The 18,109-nt window shown below is 41.7% G+C and overlaps 1 protein-coding gene across 2 annotated transcripts in view; it reads left to right on the forward strand.

Moving 5' to 3' along the window:
* EXOC4 (exocyst complex component 4) overlaps positions 1–18,109 on the forward strand; it is an 853,359-nt gene that overhangs the window by 687,350 nt on the left and 147,900 nt on the right. For both annotated transcript variants that reach the window (XM_055421289.2, XM_088834671.1), the window contains exon 13: positions 14,158–14,313. In XM_055421289.2, coding sequence (XP_055277264.2) covers positions 14,158–14,313 — 156 coding nt within the window. The remainder of the gene's footprint in view (positions 1–14,157; positions 14,314–18,109) is intronic.

The raw sequence follows: 18,109 nt of genomic DNA on the forward strand, positions 1-18,109 counted from the left end.
AGATATGGGGTGGGCAGTTGGATATACGTATCGAAAGGGAAGAAGTCTGCCCTGGAGATAGGTACTCTCGGCCACCAACATATAAATAGTGTATATAAATGGTATTGAAAACTATGGGCTACATGAAATCCCTAGGGAATTGAGTATTACTATGACAGAAAGAAGGACTGTGGAATTTAAGACATTTGTAAGATGAGGAGAAACCAGCAAAGGAGACTGAGAAGCGCCCATCAGTGAAGCAGGAGGAAGGTGAAGACGATGTCAGGTCCAGGAAACCAAGCGAAGGAATGGAGGGATCCTTGGTCCCAGTGCTGCTACAGGATAGAGATGGAACTCATCTTTGATTGAGTGATAAATGGAAAATGAGGGTATTCCTGATTGTCACAAGAGTTGTTTCTATGGACTCGTAGATGGGAAACCTGGATTGATAGGGACTTAGAATCTGGGAGTAGAGAACTTGTAAATACAGGCAGAACTTTTACAGTGAGTTTTGCTGTGAAAGGGAACAGAGAAATGGAGTAATAGCTGGGGAATTGAGACCACATGAAGGGTTTTTTAATTGTTTTAGCTGTTATTTTAAACAGAAATAAGTGCATGTTTATATTTTAAGAAAATTATTTAGAACAAAGGGAGAATTATCGATGCAGGAGACAAAGAATGAACATTGCTAAAATTGTGTTTGGGGGTTGGATTCAGTGCAACAAATATAGCAACTGGCTTTAGGCAGGCTCACAGATACTTTTGTTCACCACACTGTGTCATCACAGGAATGATTTCTGTCATTTATAGTTCACCATTTCATCCAAACAATGCACCAATCTAGTATACTACTGGGTTGGCCAGAAAGTTCATTCAGATGTTTCCATGCCATCCTGTGGAAAAATCTGAAATCACTTTTTGGCCTACCCAATGCTTTTCTCTTGGAAAATACCCATCATTTTTGGTTCTTGATATCTTGTGGTCAACAGGTATCGTGATTCCTTCTCCCGAGGGACTATATCATTTTGGCATCCTTCCTGGCCAAATTCTCTGGAATGATGTCCGCTGACTGGTGCCTACAATCACACCGTTCCTTCTTCAGAGTCTTCTCTGTCATGGTCTACCAGAGTTGCTGAATTTATCTCAGGGTTGGGAAAAGTACTTCTGTGAAGCTTTGCCGGGGATTAAATAGAAAATCGTTTCCATGGTTGTTACACAACAGCGCGCTCACACACACAACATAGAACCCCGTGGTGCCTGTTACCTGTCACTTAATCAGGCTTTCCAGGCTCAGAAGAAAGTGTTTCCTTATTGTGTGAGTCTGAAGATGTAAAGTGTCCTTACTTCCTCTCTTCTTGCATGTTGCCCTCCCCCAGTCTGGCACCTGCTGAGGAGTAATTAGGGCAGTCCTAATTTGGACAGCCAAATCCTGATTACAGTGAGAGGAAAAACAGGAAATGTTCTAGTTTTGCTGCCAGCAAATGACTGACTTAAATAGAAAGCCATATACAATTCAAATGATCCAAAATGATATAACATTGGGGAAGGAGGAAGGGAGCAGGGAAATATCGCAATCAGATTCTTTCTTAGCAGATATCTTTTACAGAAAGAATCTGATCCATAAGCTCACAATGCCCTCTGCTGAGAGCTGGAGTGTTTTCCAAGTTTGCCTTGAGAACCCAAGTGTCCTACTGGGAGTTTGGAGATCTAAGGAAGGGTCAAAAACATCTCACCTTTCTCTGAGCCCTTCCCTCTGGAGAGAAAGCCTGTTATGTATACTGATGTCATGTTGTATGCTTTGGATAAAAAGGTTTCCTAAAAGGGAGATGAGGACTAGAAGTCTACTTCTTAATTAGTCACAACTCTTGAGTCTTAAAAGAGAACGCAGCTGTGAATCCTTGGGTCCTCTGCATTAGTGAGGGGCTTCCCAGGTGGCTCAGTGGTAAAGAATCCACCTGCCAATATAGGAGTCACTGGAGACAAGGTTTCGATCCCTGGGTGGTGAAGATCCCCTGGAGGAGGAAATGGCAACCCACTCCAGTATTCTTGCTGGGAAATCCCATGGACAGAGGAGCTTGCCCATGGGGTCGCAGAGAGTCAAACACGACTGAGCGACTGAGCATGCATTTACTCTGCAAGCAACAGGCAGCCGGTCTGTTGGCCTGCCACTTGCAAGCTGAGTGTTTCTCTCCCTTTATCATCCTGTTTGTCCTGAGGTACAAGCAGCTGCTTATGTGCCCCCCGATAGTCACCTGAAGATGGAAAATCATTTTTGTAAAGTTTCTGTCTGTTCCAATTGAGCGTCAGCTCTTTAATCAAATCTCTGTGCCTTCCTGGACATTGTGTTGGGCCTGGTCGAAAGTAAAAATAAACCATCTTCTAATCTTGAAGAATCAGTTGATACAGGACACAGGCATGTTTTTATTAGGAGAAGGTGGAACCAACCCTAGAGCCCACCTTTCACCACTTCTCCGTGGAGGCCTGAGAACTCATACCGAGGCATGAGTGACATGGAGGTGCAATTACCATCACCAATAGCAGAAGCCAGGTCTGGCACAAGCCTGGACACCTTTTGGGGCTTCAAGATGTTTATTTCCTGAAGGAGTAAGTTCCTAACAGACTGAAGAGGATGAGCAAGCAGTAGGGAAGCATGGATGGACGTGATGCGGTGGGGAGGGGTTGAGAAATGAAAATGATGGTGGTCAGTATAGTTAAGAATGAGTAGAAAAGGTTTCTCTTCTTTTAAACTTCCCATGTTAAGGTCAGGAACACCATCATGGGTATTCGGGAAGAGGATGACCTGTCCTCTCTAATCAAAGTAGCGTCTTCAGAGGCTCTCAGTGGCTGCTGCTGCTGCTAAGTCGCTTCAGTCGTGTCCGACTCTGTGTGACCCCATAGACGGAAGCCCACCAGGCTCCCCCGTCCCTGGGATTCTCCAGGCAAGAACACTGGAGTGGGTTGCCATTTCCTTCTCCAATGTGTGAAAGTGAAAGTGAAGTCACTCAGTCATGTCCGACCCTTAGGGACCCCACGGACTGCAGCCCACCAGGCTCCTCCATCCATGGGATTTTCCAGGCAAGAGTACTGGAGTGGAGTGCTGTTGCCTTCTCCGTCTCACTGGCTACATTGTGCCAATAGCAGAGACTAGACACCATGGCTTGTGAAACCCTGTGGATTTGCTGTGCAGAAAGATGCCAGGGTCCTACAGGAATGAGAGTTTAATTGAGCTGGTCTCACTGTCTTGATGGCAGTTGATGGGCACTAGAATATGGGGCTTCCCAGGTGGCACTAGTGGTAAAGACCCACCTGCCAATGCAGGAGACATAAGAGATGCAGGTTTATCTGTGAGTGGGGAAGATCCCCATGGAGAAGGGAATGGCAAGTCACCCCAGTGTTCTTGCCTGGAGAATGCCAGGGACCAGAGAGCCTGGAGGGCTGCCATCTCTGGGGTCGCACAGAGTCGGACACGACTGAAGTGACTTAGCAGCAGCAGCACTGTCTTTGCTAGCTAACTAACTCTGAACCTCAGAAGAGCCAAGGGCTAGGCCAAGGAACCCTAGTCAAGCCCCATGCTAGCCTGTCTTCTGGTTTGCCTCTTAAACCTATGCTATGTCCCCTATTCTTGGCTCACCTACCACTGATACATTCATTTTTATTAAATAGTGAAGAGATTATAAAGACATTTACAAAAATATGTACAGTATCTGATTCACAGAGCACAGTCAGCAAATGAGAGCTTTTATTATGTGCTCCTATAACTTATTAGGCATAACAGTTTCAATATTTATCCAACTGTGTTATAATTTAAGACTTTTATCATGTGTTATTTGATGGATTACTGGTTTACATGTCTTTCTCTCTCAAACACTGTGGACTCACAAATTATTTGAGGAGATTTTAAAACACACCACCTGGATTTCTCACATAAGGCTCACAGAATCCTGGACCTGGGCAAGAGTAGTGTAAGAATGTCCCCAACGTGATTCTTGTGTCACTGATCTGAATTCTGGAGTTTAAAAGCAAGTTACTATATCTTTTTTCCACATAATTGTCCCAGCATTAACATGATATCTGCATACAGGCCTTTCCCTCATGTTTATTGATCAGGTGAATAACTCTACTTTTCTGTGTGCGTGTTAAATCACTTCAGTCATGTCCGACTCTTTGCGACCCCATGAACTGAAGCCCACCAGGTTGCTCTGTCCAGGGGATTCTCCAGGCAAGGATACTGGAGTGGGTTGCCATTCCCTTCTCCAGGGGATCTTCCCCACCCAGGGGTAAAACATGCATCTTTTACGTCTCCTGCATTGGCAGGTGGGTTCTTTACCACTAGTGCCACCTGGGAAGCCCCATATTCTAGTGCCCATCAACTGCCTTCCTGTCAAGTACAGATACTGCCCTTCCAACCAGATGTCCCAGGAGTTCCCTAGCAAGCAGCCAGTCTTAATTTCCCCCACCTAACTCAGTCTCCCACGATGAAGGAGAGTCAGCTGCAGTCACTTTGAAGCAAAGTAATAAGGACCTGGACCAGAATGGAAATACACACTTGGGAAGGCACATGATCATTGTGCAAGGACTCCATAGTTACCTGCTCATTTTGTCAGTCACCGCAGTTCTCAAGATTAGATTCTCCCAACCTTACAAATGAAGAAACAGAGCTTCAGAAAGGTTCATGCCTTGGCTAAGGTCCCACAGTAAGCAAGTGGTTGTACATGCATGAGAAGCTAAGATTGGCTCTACAGCCCAAAGAAGAGGAAATGGGAAACTCAAACAATGTTTCAGATCAGAGAGACTTGTTCATTTAGGGTGGAAACTGGGAGTTACCTGGTCTGAGATCTTTTTATAAAGATCTTAATATTTATATTTAAATTGGCTTATCATTTTTAAAAAATCTGAGCCCTGACAGTTGAGGCAGATTTTGTATTCTTGGTCCACTGTGATATAATTATTTTTCTTGGTTTTTAAAATATGAAACAGTTATGACCCTTCATGTGAGAGCTTATCTATTTAAAGGTTGTTGTTAAATTATCCCCTAAATAATTTTGGTAAGCTCTGAAATTTCAAGTCTTTTCCCCTGGGTCTTCTTAAGATTGTTTCTTTACCATCACCCATCTCTGAAGTTATCAGATGTTTCTTGAATTACAATTCCAAGGTGGAGACACACCATCATAAAGCTCTCTGAGCAGCGTTGCATGTGATGTGAAAGACAACCTGATGTTTCTCTGCTCTTTTCCTATTTATTCTGCTCCATCCTTTCTTAAGAGAATCTTTAGTTTTGCATCTGCTTTTATGTTTGCTTGATTTCAATCAGCAGCGTAGTACCAGCTCTGCATTCTGCATTCATTGTCATGATCGCCAAGTTGCTGGATGTTGCACTGCAGTTTGACCTGCTACAGGTCCAGTCATTCACGGTCGAAAATGGACTATAGTGGCTTCATTTGGACCATCCTTGACGGGGTTCATTTCTCTAGCTTGGCTCCTAGTTTTTTAAAGTGTCTGAAAGATTCAGTCTGGGAAAGCAAACACCATGCCCAGGCTGTCACCAAACAGTTGAATCCAATTAGCCCCACCTGCCCCTGGTTGTTTACCTAATGAAAGACTCAGCACCCCAGCTGTGTCCGGGGACCAGGCACACGTGTACTTCCCAACTGTTCCAGGAAGCGGAGCCAGTCGACACCAGCAGATGTTTTCTGAATGAAATTCACTCGGCTGTGTCTAGAGGGTGGACTCTTCCCATGGCAGCCTCCTCACCTGTTCCAAGAGGTATACCTCTTTTCCTCTTCCTCCTGGGAACAGGTACAAATAGCTAAACAGATGGCTCTGTCTGTGGCCCATTGAGCTGTGAATTAATCAGTAGATTATCGTTCTGGTAGTGGTGATTAACCCTACCCCTCTTGTGGAATAATTGTTGTAAATTTAGTTCTCCTCTTTGGAGGCTGTTTGGATATGTCCTAGAATTGCATCACCCACATAGTACCATTTATCACAGAATTATAAAGTAATGCAGTGGTCAAGATGGGAACTTTGCCATTTGAATGAAAAATTCCCCTTAGGGTAATCGTATATTGCTAATCAATGCTGCTATTTCAAATTAGGATATTTGGAATTGCTTTTGGGATTGATGTTCATTACAGTATGAATTAATAATTTATGGTTGAAGACACTATATAGGTGGGTAGTGTCCTCATTAATTTGGATTACTGTTTTTTAATAAGACAGGATCTATGAATATCAGTGGAGACAGTAATATAATACCGTACTATTGAATTAAACCAGACTTTAAAAAATACATAAGTAAATAGTATGAGTACTTTTAACGTAGTATCCCACTAAGCAATATTTTTTCATTCCAACCAGTGCTGAAATGAAAAATTCTAGATCTTGAAAAACGTACAGTACTATCTCATGCCTGTAGACCCAGCCTTTTCCTGGAAGCCGGGAATGGATGCAGGCCAGCATGGATGGGCTCAAAGATTTACATGCTGGAAAACTGTGTTGGGTTTGGGCTTCTAACTCCGTGAAACAGAATTTTGATTTGTACTATGGGCATGAGAGGAATTGAACCAGTCAGCCATAGCTTTTTATAAATATGGACACTGAAATTTAACTTTTTAAAAAATTTTATTTGTTAATTGAAGGATAATTGCTTTACAGAATTTTGTTGTTTTCTGTCAAACATCAACATGAATCAGCCATAGGTATGCATATATCCCCTCCCTCCAATCTCCCTTCCCATCCCACCCCTCTAGGTTGATACAGAGCCGCTATTTGAGTTCCCTGAACTGTACGGCAAATTCCCATTGGCTGTCTGTTTTGCATATGGTAATGTCAGTTGCCATGTGACCCTCCCCATACATGTCACCCTCTCCTCCCCTCTCCCTGCATTCATAAGTCTGTTCTATACATCTGTTTCTCCACTGCTGCCTGCAAATAAATTAATTGGTACCATCTTTCTAGATTTCATAGAAATTACATAAAGGTTAAATAAATCTGAAATTTAACCTTTATGTAATTTCCATATGTCACAAAATAGTTGTCTTTAGATTTTAAAAAAGCATTGAAAATATCAGCACTATTCACAGCTTTTATAACACATACGAAATTAGCAGGTGAAACAGATCTGACTTGCAGATCATATAATTTGACCAACCCATTGTATAGGACAAAGTCCTAGCTATGAGGTTATAAATTGTAAGTATAAAAGGAGGGGTTTTGTTCATTTGCTTTCCAAATGGGAAAATACTGTAGGCTGACATAGTTAACAAGGTCCTCCCAGAGAAAGTGAGGCTTTGAGGAAACTTTCCAGTAATAGGCCATGTATGAGTAAGTGGAGTGGAAAGGGAAGGCTTGACAGTAATTACTCCTTGGCTCGTTTGTCTTGTGAGTCAGGACTTTTTAATGCTGGACTTTTTTTTCTTTCCAGAGGGGGATACACTTCTATTCATTATTCTAATTTTTGTTGAATTCACAGAGGTATAGTGAGAGCATGGCAGAATGATCTATACTTTGGTCAAAATGCCAGATGGTTTGATGGCTCACCTGAGTCATTTGGTGCAGAGAAGGAGTAAAGGAAAACCACTAACATGGTTTTAGCTTAATCAGTTACCCAAGAGTCCTAAAACTGAAGAGGGCTTATTTTTATATCCAGTTCAGTTCTTACACACTTTCCAAATCCCAGGTATCGTGCACGGCACTGGGTGCACAGCGACTAATGCGAAATCAACTCTGTCCTCAGAGAAGCCATCATCTAGTAAAGGATACGAGCCTGTAAAGAAGTGTGGGAGGACCAGTGGGAGCAGAGGTATGTGGGAGGTACGGTTCTCACCTTGGAATGCCCAGTGGAATCATCTGGGACACTTTGAAATTTTGATACCCATATGCCATCCCCAGAGATTCTGGTTTACTAGGTTTTAGATGTGGCCCAGACATCTAGTTGGAGAAGGAAATGGCAACCCACTCCAGTGTTCTTGCCTGGTGAATCCCAGGGACGGGGGAGCCTAGTGGGCTGCCATCTATGGGGTCGCACAGAGTCAGACACGACTGAAGCAACTTAGCAGCAGCAGCAGACATCTAGTAATTTTTTTTAAAGCTCCCCAGGGCATCCCATATGGCACTAGTGGTAAAGAACCCTCCTACCAATGCAGGAAACATAAGAGACAAGGGTTCAATTCCTGGGTTGGGAAAATCCTCTGGAGGAGGGCATGGCAACCCACTCCAGTATTCTTGCCTGGAAAATCGCATAGAAGCCTGACGGGTATAGCCCTTAGGTTTGCAAAGAGTTGGGCCTGACTGAAGTGACTTAGCATGCATGCACAGATGCAGTCAAGATTGAAAGCCCCAGTAAAGGGTGATAAGGCACAAATTAAAGGACTCAATTGTCTCAAGGGAAGAGCTGATGTAATGTTTGATCAGTAGAGGCAAATAAGCAAGATGGAAGAAAGTTCTCTAGGCAGAGATGATACACATAAGCAGGAAGCATTCAGAAAACAGAATTCTGACTGTGGATGGGATATTCGGCCAACACAGGCAGGGATTTGACGTGTGTGTGTGTGTGTAACCCTATGGAATATAGCTTACCAGTGTAAGGGTGTGTGTGTGTGTGTGTGTGTGTGTGTTTGTGTATGTGTAACCCTATGGACTATAGCTTACCAGTGTAAGGGTGTTGTGTGTGTGTGTGTGTGTGTGTGTGTGTATGTGTCACTCAGTCATATCTGACTCTTTGCAACTCCATGGACTGTAGCCCACCAGGCTACTCTGTCCGTGGGGATACTTCAGGCAAGAATACTGGAGTGGGTTGCCATTCCCTTCTCCAGGGGATCTTTCCAACCCAGGGGTCAAACCCAGGTCTCCTGCATTGCAGAGTGATTCTTTACCATCTGAGCCACCAGGGAAGCTGTGACTGGGAGTAGTGAATATACAAAAAGAGGAAGAGGTAGTAGGAGATGAAGTTGAAAAGGTAGATGTTCATGACTTGCTAAGTTTGGACTTGGTATTAGAATTAAGAATCATGAAGATTTCTAAGAAGGAGAAAACGGGATTGCATTTGTACAGTTTTAGAGAAATGACTCTTCCAAAGAAAGTGGTGATTTGGACTGATGGTCTTGAAGTTCCAGGCAAGACACCCAGTTAAAAGGTCACGGCCAAGTCCAAGTGAAAAGTGATGAGGGTCTGCATATAAGTGAAGGGCAGTGAACCTAGTCAGGAAACAACAGACTTATAAGATACCAAGAACATGAAATCAGCAGAATGTGTTGTCTATGGGTGATGAGGATGACTCCAAGTTTCTGACTCAAATAGCAGGACGTATGGTTGGTCTGTTGATCAAACTAGGGAATACTAGATGTTCAGTGGGACAGGGAAGGGTAGATAATAAATGAGCTCTTTTGACTCAGTTTAATCTAAATTGCTTGTAGGACTTTTAAGTAGAGTTCTCCAGTTAGCCTTTGTACATGCTGATCTGAGACTCAGAAGAGAGGGCAGCCCTGAAAATATTAATTTGGGAGTCCCCGGAATACTGGTGGGTTGAGTCTGGCAAGAAGATGAGATTGCCCAAGTGGCACAACCAGAATGCAATGGAATCAAGTATTCAAAGTAGGGACAGAGGAAAAGAGCCCTTGGTTTGGCTAAGAATGAACTTAGGAGGGATAATGACATGGATACCAAAGGAGTATTATTTTTAAAAAGGAATAGTCAAAAGTATCAGATGCTTCTCAATAATCATAGTGTAAGATAGAACATGCCCATGGGTTGGTAGAACAATTCCAACAGTAGGAATTCCAACAGGGGAACAGTAGTTTTAGAACCTTGACTTCAATTGATTTAATACTGAATTTTGACTTAGAAGTGTGGAGTGGGTATATTTAGGAAACCCCTTTGCTACTCCAACACATAGAAAGTACAGATAAAAATATATGAGTTTAAAAATATATTTAAAATATGTAGCCAAATTCGAAAGATAGAATTTCTTCACATGCTTCAAATGAAAGAGAAACTAAAAGTCAGCACAACAAGCAAATGTTGCAGTTGAGAGTCCCACCAATGTATGAGGACCACATCTAGAGGTAGTCTCTGTCTGTTTGGGCTGCTATAATAAAATACCGCAGACTGGGTGGCTTATAAACAACAGAAATTTATTTCTCACAGTTCGGGAGGCTGTAGTTCAAGATCAAAGTGCTGGAAGCGTCAGGGGAGACCCTCTTCTGGTTTGCAGCCTGTTTATTGTATTAACACCTGGAGGAAGGGGCTAGGGAACTCTGTGGGTTCTCTTTCGTAAGCCACTAATCCCATTTATGAGGGCTGCACCCTCATGACCTGATCACTTCCTGAAAGCCTTACCTCCTAATACTGTGACAGCAGTGGTAGGATTTCAACATGTGAATTCTAGGGGGACATAAACATTCAGATCATATCAGAGCTGAAGACCCAATAGGGGCTAGCATATTAACACCTACATGGCCTGGAAGTTTATCTGTGCAGAAGTTATGCATGGGGTCTTTCCACCCATATATGAGACTAGGTAAACTTTGTGCTTGGGAATAAGCCACCCTACTCCCAGGAGAAAATTTCAGTTCAGTTGCTCAGTCATGTCTGACTCTGCGACCCCTTGGACTGTAGCATGCCAGGCTTCTCTCAGTTCAGTTCAGTCCCTCAGTTGTGTCTGACTCTTTGCGACCCCATGGACTGCAGCACACCAGGCCTCCCTGTCCATCACCAACTCGTGGAGCTTGCTCAGACACATGTCCATCAAGCCAGTGATGCCATCCAACCATCTCATCCTCTGTCATCCCCTTCTCCTCCTGCCTTCAATCTTTCCCAGCATTAGGGTCTTTTCCAATGAGTCAGTTCTTCGCATCAGGTGGCCAATGCATTGGAACTTCAGCTTCAACATCAGTCCTTCCAATGAATATTCAGGACTGATTTCCTTTAGGATTGACTAGTTTGATCTCCTTTCAGTCCAAGGGAAAATGGCCTCTAAAAGAAATCAGAATCCTACATGCGTGACATGTGCAAGTAAGGACCTCAATTTATACCACTCATGTAGGGAGAGAAAGTTGTAAGCCAGAATAAGGAAGGGAAAAAAAACTTAAAAACTTATTTGAAAGTAGTGATTCAGGTTACCATCTTTCTAAATTCCATATATATGCGTTAGTATACTGTATTGATGTTTTTCTTTCTGGCTTACTTCACTCTGTATAATAGGCTCCAGTTTCATCCACCTCATTAAAACTGATTCAAATGCTTTCTTTTTGATGGCTGAAAACGCATATATTTGGAATTTAGAAAGATGGTAACCTGAACCCTGTATACGAGACTGCAAAAGAAACATAGGCATATAGAACAGTCTTTGGGACTCTGTGGGAGAGGGTGAAGATGGGATGATTGGGGAGAACGGCATTGTAGCATGTATATTATCATAAGTGACCAGTCCAGGTTCAACGCATGATACAGGATGCTTGGGGCTGGTGCACAGGGATGACATGGAGGGAGGATATGGGGAAGAGGGAGGTGGGAGGGGGGTTCAAGAAAGAGAACACATGTACACCCAGGGCGGATTCATGTCAATGTATGGCAAAACCAACCAATATATTAATGTAAGGTAATTTGCCTCCAATAAAATAAATTAAAAAAAAAAAGTAGTGAAACTTATAGGATCCAGGAGAGGCGAATGCAGCTCATCTAATAGTGACATCTCCAAAGCACAGGGCAAAATGTGGGACTCATGCAAAGGTCAAGTCCCTCTGAGGTAGAACTTGCAGACCTGAATAGCAAACCACCAACATGACAAAAGAAGGAAAATGCATATAATAGGACATTTGCATCCAAAGTAAAAGGGTTAGTGGCTCAGTCGTGACCAACTCTTTGCGACCCCATGGACAGTAGCCGGCCAGGCTCCTCTGTCCATGGGATTGTCCAGTCAAGAATGCTGGAATAGGTTGCCATTTCCTTCTCCAGGGGATCTTCCTGACCCAGAGATCAAACCCAGGTCTCCCACATTGCAGGCAGAGTCTTTACCAGCTGAGCCACCAGAGAAACCCCAAAGAACTTCCCGAAAATACAGAGCCACATAAGAAGAACTTTAAAATCCCTGCTTAAAAATGACTCAGAGAAATTAAGGAAGGATAGAATCCACAATACAAGTACAGAACATTTTAGAGGAAAGAAGCCAGTGGATTTGTAAAAGAGCTGAACAGAAAATCTAGAAGTAAAAATCACTGAAAAAGTTGCAAGAAGGAACAGATGGGTTAAACCATAGAGTAGATCCTATAGGGAGACTTCAGGAATTGAAAAGGTAAATGAGGTGAGAGAATGAAGTGAGTGGATGAAGGCCACATTCATTTGATAACAGTGTATGTGGAGGGAGAGAAGCTTTATTAGAGAGAAATGCTACATCAGGAAAGAGATTCAGGTATTCATTCATTTAAAAAATAAAGCATAGGGGATTGAGAAATACATTGAGAGAGATCCCAGATTCGCAGGAAGGCGGGGGGGGGGGGGGGCGGTCATTGTAAGGAGGGGCAGAGAAAGGAGCCCCAAGAGCCTAGGTAGAGGAATTATTGCAAGTAAGTGGTAATGAAACAGATACGAATATATTTCTATGGAGGATAAGAGTTGAGCTGTTTGAAAGTATATACTTCGGTCCCCTCCTTTCTTTGACAGATGGGAAGAACGTGGGGGTCAAACAATGAGATAAAAGACAAAGGTTTAAAAGATAGCCATAGAGGGAAGGAGAGAGGAAGTTGATCAGAGACAGGTAAAAAGAATGCCAAAGAATGTTGAGGATTCTTCTGACATGCAGTAGCATAGATTTGTATTCTGTAAGACTGAGTATAGCACCCCATGTATAAAAGTATAAAGTTATCTTGTGGGATCAATCCTTGTAGATTGAAGGAAGATGCATGAAAATAACAAAGAAAAAAAAACAAACAAAAGATACCAGTCAGAGTAATTTGAGAGGTCTCAGGGAAGAAGATTCTGTAATCTAAGTTTTGTATTGCTGACCACAGTTACTGTTAGAAATCTTTTGCTTGTGGTGAGTGAGGATTCTAGAAATCAGCTATGGTTCTCTTATTTATTCTAGTTTATTTTCAGAGAACCTGGGTAGTATTGCTCCCTGCAACATAGAATTTTGTTACCTCAAGTTAGGTTGTCATGAGTCAATGTTTTTAGGTGTCAGCAGCTTCTGTCTACATACATTGTCTATTGGGCAAAAGAGGTTTTCTCATATATCCAAGCGTATACAGTGTGTGTATTGTATTATTTAGAAGGACATCATGTTCTTCAGTATAACCAGTATACCAACATAAATTCCTGCCTGTGATGGAGGAGCGGACTTCTTAGCTTCAGAGGGCTCGCCAGCTAATTAGCAGTCCTTTCATAAATAAATGCCATTCTGTCACCTAGAATTGCTGAGGAGGATTTTTAGACCATTGAAATTAGTTACAGTGACAGAAATGTTGAACAGAAAGGGACGCTTTTTAATTAAGTTGGAATTGAGTGTTCACGATGACTTTCCAGGTATGTTTTGTTAAGAGCAGTGTTAATAGCTCACCCATGGGCCCTATTAAAGGACTTGAGGCCTGTCACTCCAGGTCACTTGTCAGAGCCCACTAGAGAGAACAGTAATCAAAGACTTTTTCTGCCTGACATCAAGGGCAGAAGGTTTCTCTGTGATGGTGGATTTGCTTTGAATAGAGGGGTGTCCATGGTTCAAAAAACACCTTCAAGTAGAGCTAACTGTTTATACCAAGAGGTCAGAGAACAACCTTTTGTAACGCTTCCATCACCTTTCAGATATCATTCATGTTGTTGTTTAATTGCACTGTCTTTATGGTTAACCCACTTTTTGTTTGTTCAACATCTTTCTTGAAAGAATCCCTTCCCACCCCCCACCCTACCATACACTTCATTTATCCTTAGGGATTAACTAGGATAAGGGGAGCTAATTAATATTATTACTTTCACAATTACTCAACAATGAAGAAACTAAGAATGGAATCTAGAAATGATGTTTCCCACAAAGGTGACCTGTCAGTGGATGTCATGCCTCCAGCTGGATAACGGGTTAGGTTAATAAGAGAGATGAGCATGATATCTTTTTCCAACAACAAAGGTAGATGGAAAATGCTAATGAAGCTAGGCAGTGTCCTGAAGTGTCTCTTTTCTGTTGGTTGTGTTCAGGGGTATCGTCCAGTCTGAAGAAAAACTTGTCATCAGCGCGTCTTGGGCAAAAGATGATGATATCAGCAGGCTCTTGAAATCTCTACCAAACTGGATGAATATGGCTCAACCCAAACAGCTGAGGTCAAAGAGAGAAGAGGAAGAAGATTTCATAAGGTAAAAACATTTAAAAAGTCTATATGTTATATGTTGCCGTTGTTCTTAGCTCATAGAACTTAGGTGAACCTTGTGGAAATGCAGATGTGCTTCCCACATTTGTGCATATACGGTGCTTTATCTCCGATTGTTTCCTACATATTTTGACAAAAGGGAAGTCTCTGAACTTTATCACGCAGTATTTACCTTTGTACAATTTAAGTTATTTTTTTAGCAGTGAAAATGTGGCCTAATCTGTTGACGCTCTTGAAATTCATATGGCTGGCCTGGCGCACCTCTGTCATTTTCAGTTTAGTTCAGTTCAGTCGCTTAGTCGTGTCTGACTCTTTGCGACCCCATGGACTACGAGGGTTCTCCGTCCATGGGATTCTCCAGGCAAGAATACTGGAATGGACTTTAGAGCTGTGTAAATTGGTGGTCAGGTAGGGGAGAAGTGGAGGTAATATTTTGTCACATTAAAATAAATAAAATTTATTCTTATTGTCTTTTTGCCTATCCAAGTGAATGAATAAATATTAATAAAATAAAGTAAAAACACTTTAAAGAAGCAAAGCCCAGAAAAAGAATAAAAGAAGTAATGACCAGTATTTTAATTTTAATTCATCACAGAGCTGTGAGCTTGTCTTCTTCTCAGAATGTGGCCTGCAACTGTAGATAAATAGGCCTTTACTGTTCATGAAGTTAACTGTATTTGTATACTGTGGTGCCATATCTTTACTATTTTATTGTGAAAAATTGCTATAGTGCCATTTAAAACTTTCTGAAAATCATGAGACTCAAAAGTTCATCCATAATTTAACATAATGCCTCTTGATGAAGGTGAAAGAGGAGAGTGAAAAAGCTGACTTAAAACTCAACATTCAGAAAACTAAGATCATGGCATCCAGTACTATCACTTCATGGCAAACGGATGGGGAAAATGTGGAAACAGTGTCAGATCTCATTTTCTCGGGCTCCAAAATCAATGCACACAGTGACTGCAGCCAAGAAATTAAAAGATGCTTGCTCTTTGGAAGAATAGCTATAACAAAGCTAGACGGTGTATTAAAAAGCAGAGTCATCACTTTGCCGACAAAGATTCTTATAGTCAAGTCTGGTGTGCTGCAGTTCATGGGGTTGCAAAGAGGTGGACACAACTTAGCAACGGAACAAGAATTTACGTTTTCTTCCTTATATTTCACACTATCTCAGAAAAACTTGTCAGCTAGTTACGTTGATATAAGAAAACATATACATATGATATAAGAAAATACACATATATATGAATCTATATGTATTTTTTTAATTAATAGATTTTTGTGTAAGGGAGCAGTGTTAGGTTTTTTTAAAGTATTGAGCGAAAGATGCGTAGTTCCCATGTGACCCCTCACCCACCTTTACTCCCAGTTTCCTCTACTTTTAATACCTTGCAGCAATGAGGTACATCTGTTAAAACTGGTAAGCTGATACCGACGCTATTATCAGCTGAAGTCTGTCATTCACATTGGGCTTCACTCTTTGTCTTGTACATTTTAAGGGTTTTGAGAAATGTCTAGTGATTGTATCCGTTCACTGGTTAAAGTAAATGTAACCATTTCAGTATCACTAAGAATAATAGTTTTGCTGCGCTAAAAATCCTCTATGCTCCTCCAGTTCATCCAGCCCTTCTCTCCTCCAACCCCTGGCAACCCCTGTTTTCTTTTCTGTCTCTGTAGTTTTGCGTTTTCCCAAAATGTCATATAGTTGGAATCATACAGTACATAGCCTTTTCATATTCACTTCTTTTGCTTAGCCCTATGCACTTAAGGTTCTTCTCTGTCATTTTGTGGCTTGATAGCTCTTTTTTTTTTAGATGTCTGAATAACATTTCATTGTATGGACATACCAGAATTTATCTGTTCACCTACTGTTCAGTTCAGTTCAGTCGCTCAGTCGTGTCCGACTCTTTGCGACCCCATGAATCACAGCACACCAGGCCTCCCTGTCCATCACCAAACTCCCGGAGTTCACCCAAACTCATGTCCAGAGTTGGTGATGCCGTCCAGCCATCTCATTCTCTGTCGTCCCCTTCTCCCACCCCCAACCTTTCCCAGCGTCAGAGTCTTTTCCAGTGAGTCAGCTCATCGCATGAGGTGGCCAAAGTATTGGAGTTAGGTTTCTTGATTGCTTCCAAGTTTTGAAAGTTATCCATAAAGCTGCTATAAACCTTCATGTGCAGGTTTCTTTGTGGATGTAAGTTTTCAGCTCATTTGGGTAAATACCAAAGAATGTGGCTGTTAGATTGTATGACAAGAGTATGTTTAGTTTTGTAAGAAATTGCAAGACTGTTCCAAAGTGGCAGTCCCATTCTGCATTCCCACCAACAGGGAATGGGGGTTCCCGCTGCTCCATAGCCTCGCCAGCATATGGTGGTGTCAGCGTTTCAGATTTGGTACATTCTTATCAGTGCCTGGTGATCTCATTGTTTTCATTTGTATTTCCCTAATGACATATGATGTTTAGCATCGTCTCATTTTTTATTTAATAAATAAGAATTTATTATTAAAGCAGTGACTGCTACTTAGTCACTTCAGTCGTGTCCAACTCTGTGCGACCCTATGGACTGTAGCCTGCCAGGTTCTTCTGTCCTTGGGATTCTCCAGGCAGGAATACTGGAGTGGGTTGCCATGCCGTCCTCCAGGGGATCTTCCCAACCAAGGGATCAAACCCAAGTCTTCTGCATTGCAGTCAGATTTTTTTACCACTGAACCACCAGGGAAGCCTATATATATGAATGGATCTTCCCCAGTGGCTCAGATGGTAAAGCGTCTGCCTACAATGGCTACCATGTGGGAGACCCGGGTTCAGTCCCTGGGTTGGGAAGATCTCCTGGAGAAGGAAATGGCAACCCACTCCAGTATTCTTGCCTGGAAAACCCCATGGATGGTGGAACCTGGTAGGCTACAGTCCATGGGGTCACACAGAGTCAGACACAATATATGTATATGTGTGTGTGTGTGTATGTGTACACACATAGATATGTATATATATATACATGTATGTGTGTCTGTATATATATGTATAGTAAGATATCTGTTCAGATGTTTTCCCATTTTTAAATTAGGTTGTGTTTTTTCTTACTGTTGAGCTTTAAAAGTCCTTTGTATATTTTGAATACCACTTCTTTGGTTGACAGGTGTTTACAAAAGCTTTCAGTCTACGCCTTGTCTTTTCATTCTCTTCACAGAGCCTTTGATAGAACAGAAATTTTTAATTTTAACAAAATCAAACTGATTTTTTTAAAAATGGACTGTGCTTTTCTGCTGTCTGGTTTTGAGTGTTTTTGTGTAATTCTACTGTATCACCTTAGTGTATATATGTTTTATATATATTTTGCTCTTTTAGAGGTTGCACTGGAGTTTGCAGTGTACATTTGTGACTAACAAAAGTACGTTATAACAGAGTACTCCTAATTCTTTCCTCCCATCCCTTGTAACATTGCTGCCATTTATTCCATTTATCCATAAACTATAATCACTGTATATAATGTTGCTATTATTATTTTGAACAAACTGTTACCTGTAGACCAATTAAGAATAAGAGAAATAAAAGGTTTTATTTACATTCAATTATTCCTTCTTTAATTCTCTTCCTTTTTAAATGTAGGTCCAAGTTTCTAACCTAAATTTTCTTTCTTCCTAAATAACTTATTTTAGCATTTCTTATAAGGCAGGTCTATTGAAGATAAATTCCTTCAATTTCTGTTGGAAAAAGTGTTTATTTTTCCCTCACTTTTGAAGAATAATTTTGCAGGGTTCAAATTTCTAGGTTGGTAATT

The sequence above is a fragment of the Moschus berezovskii genome, chromosome 3 (genome assembly GCF_049115385.1).
Source record: "Moschus berezovskii isolate FMDL1 chromosome 3, NW_MosBer_1.0, whole genome shotgun sequence".
NCBI classification, from domain to species: domain Eukaryota; kingdom Metazoa; phylum Chordata; class Mammalia; order Artiodactyla; family Moschidae; genus Moschus; species Moschus berezovskii.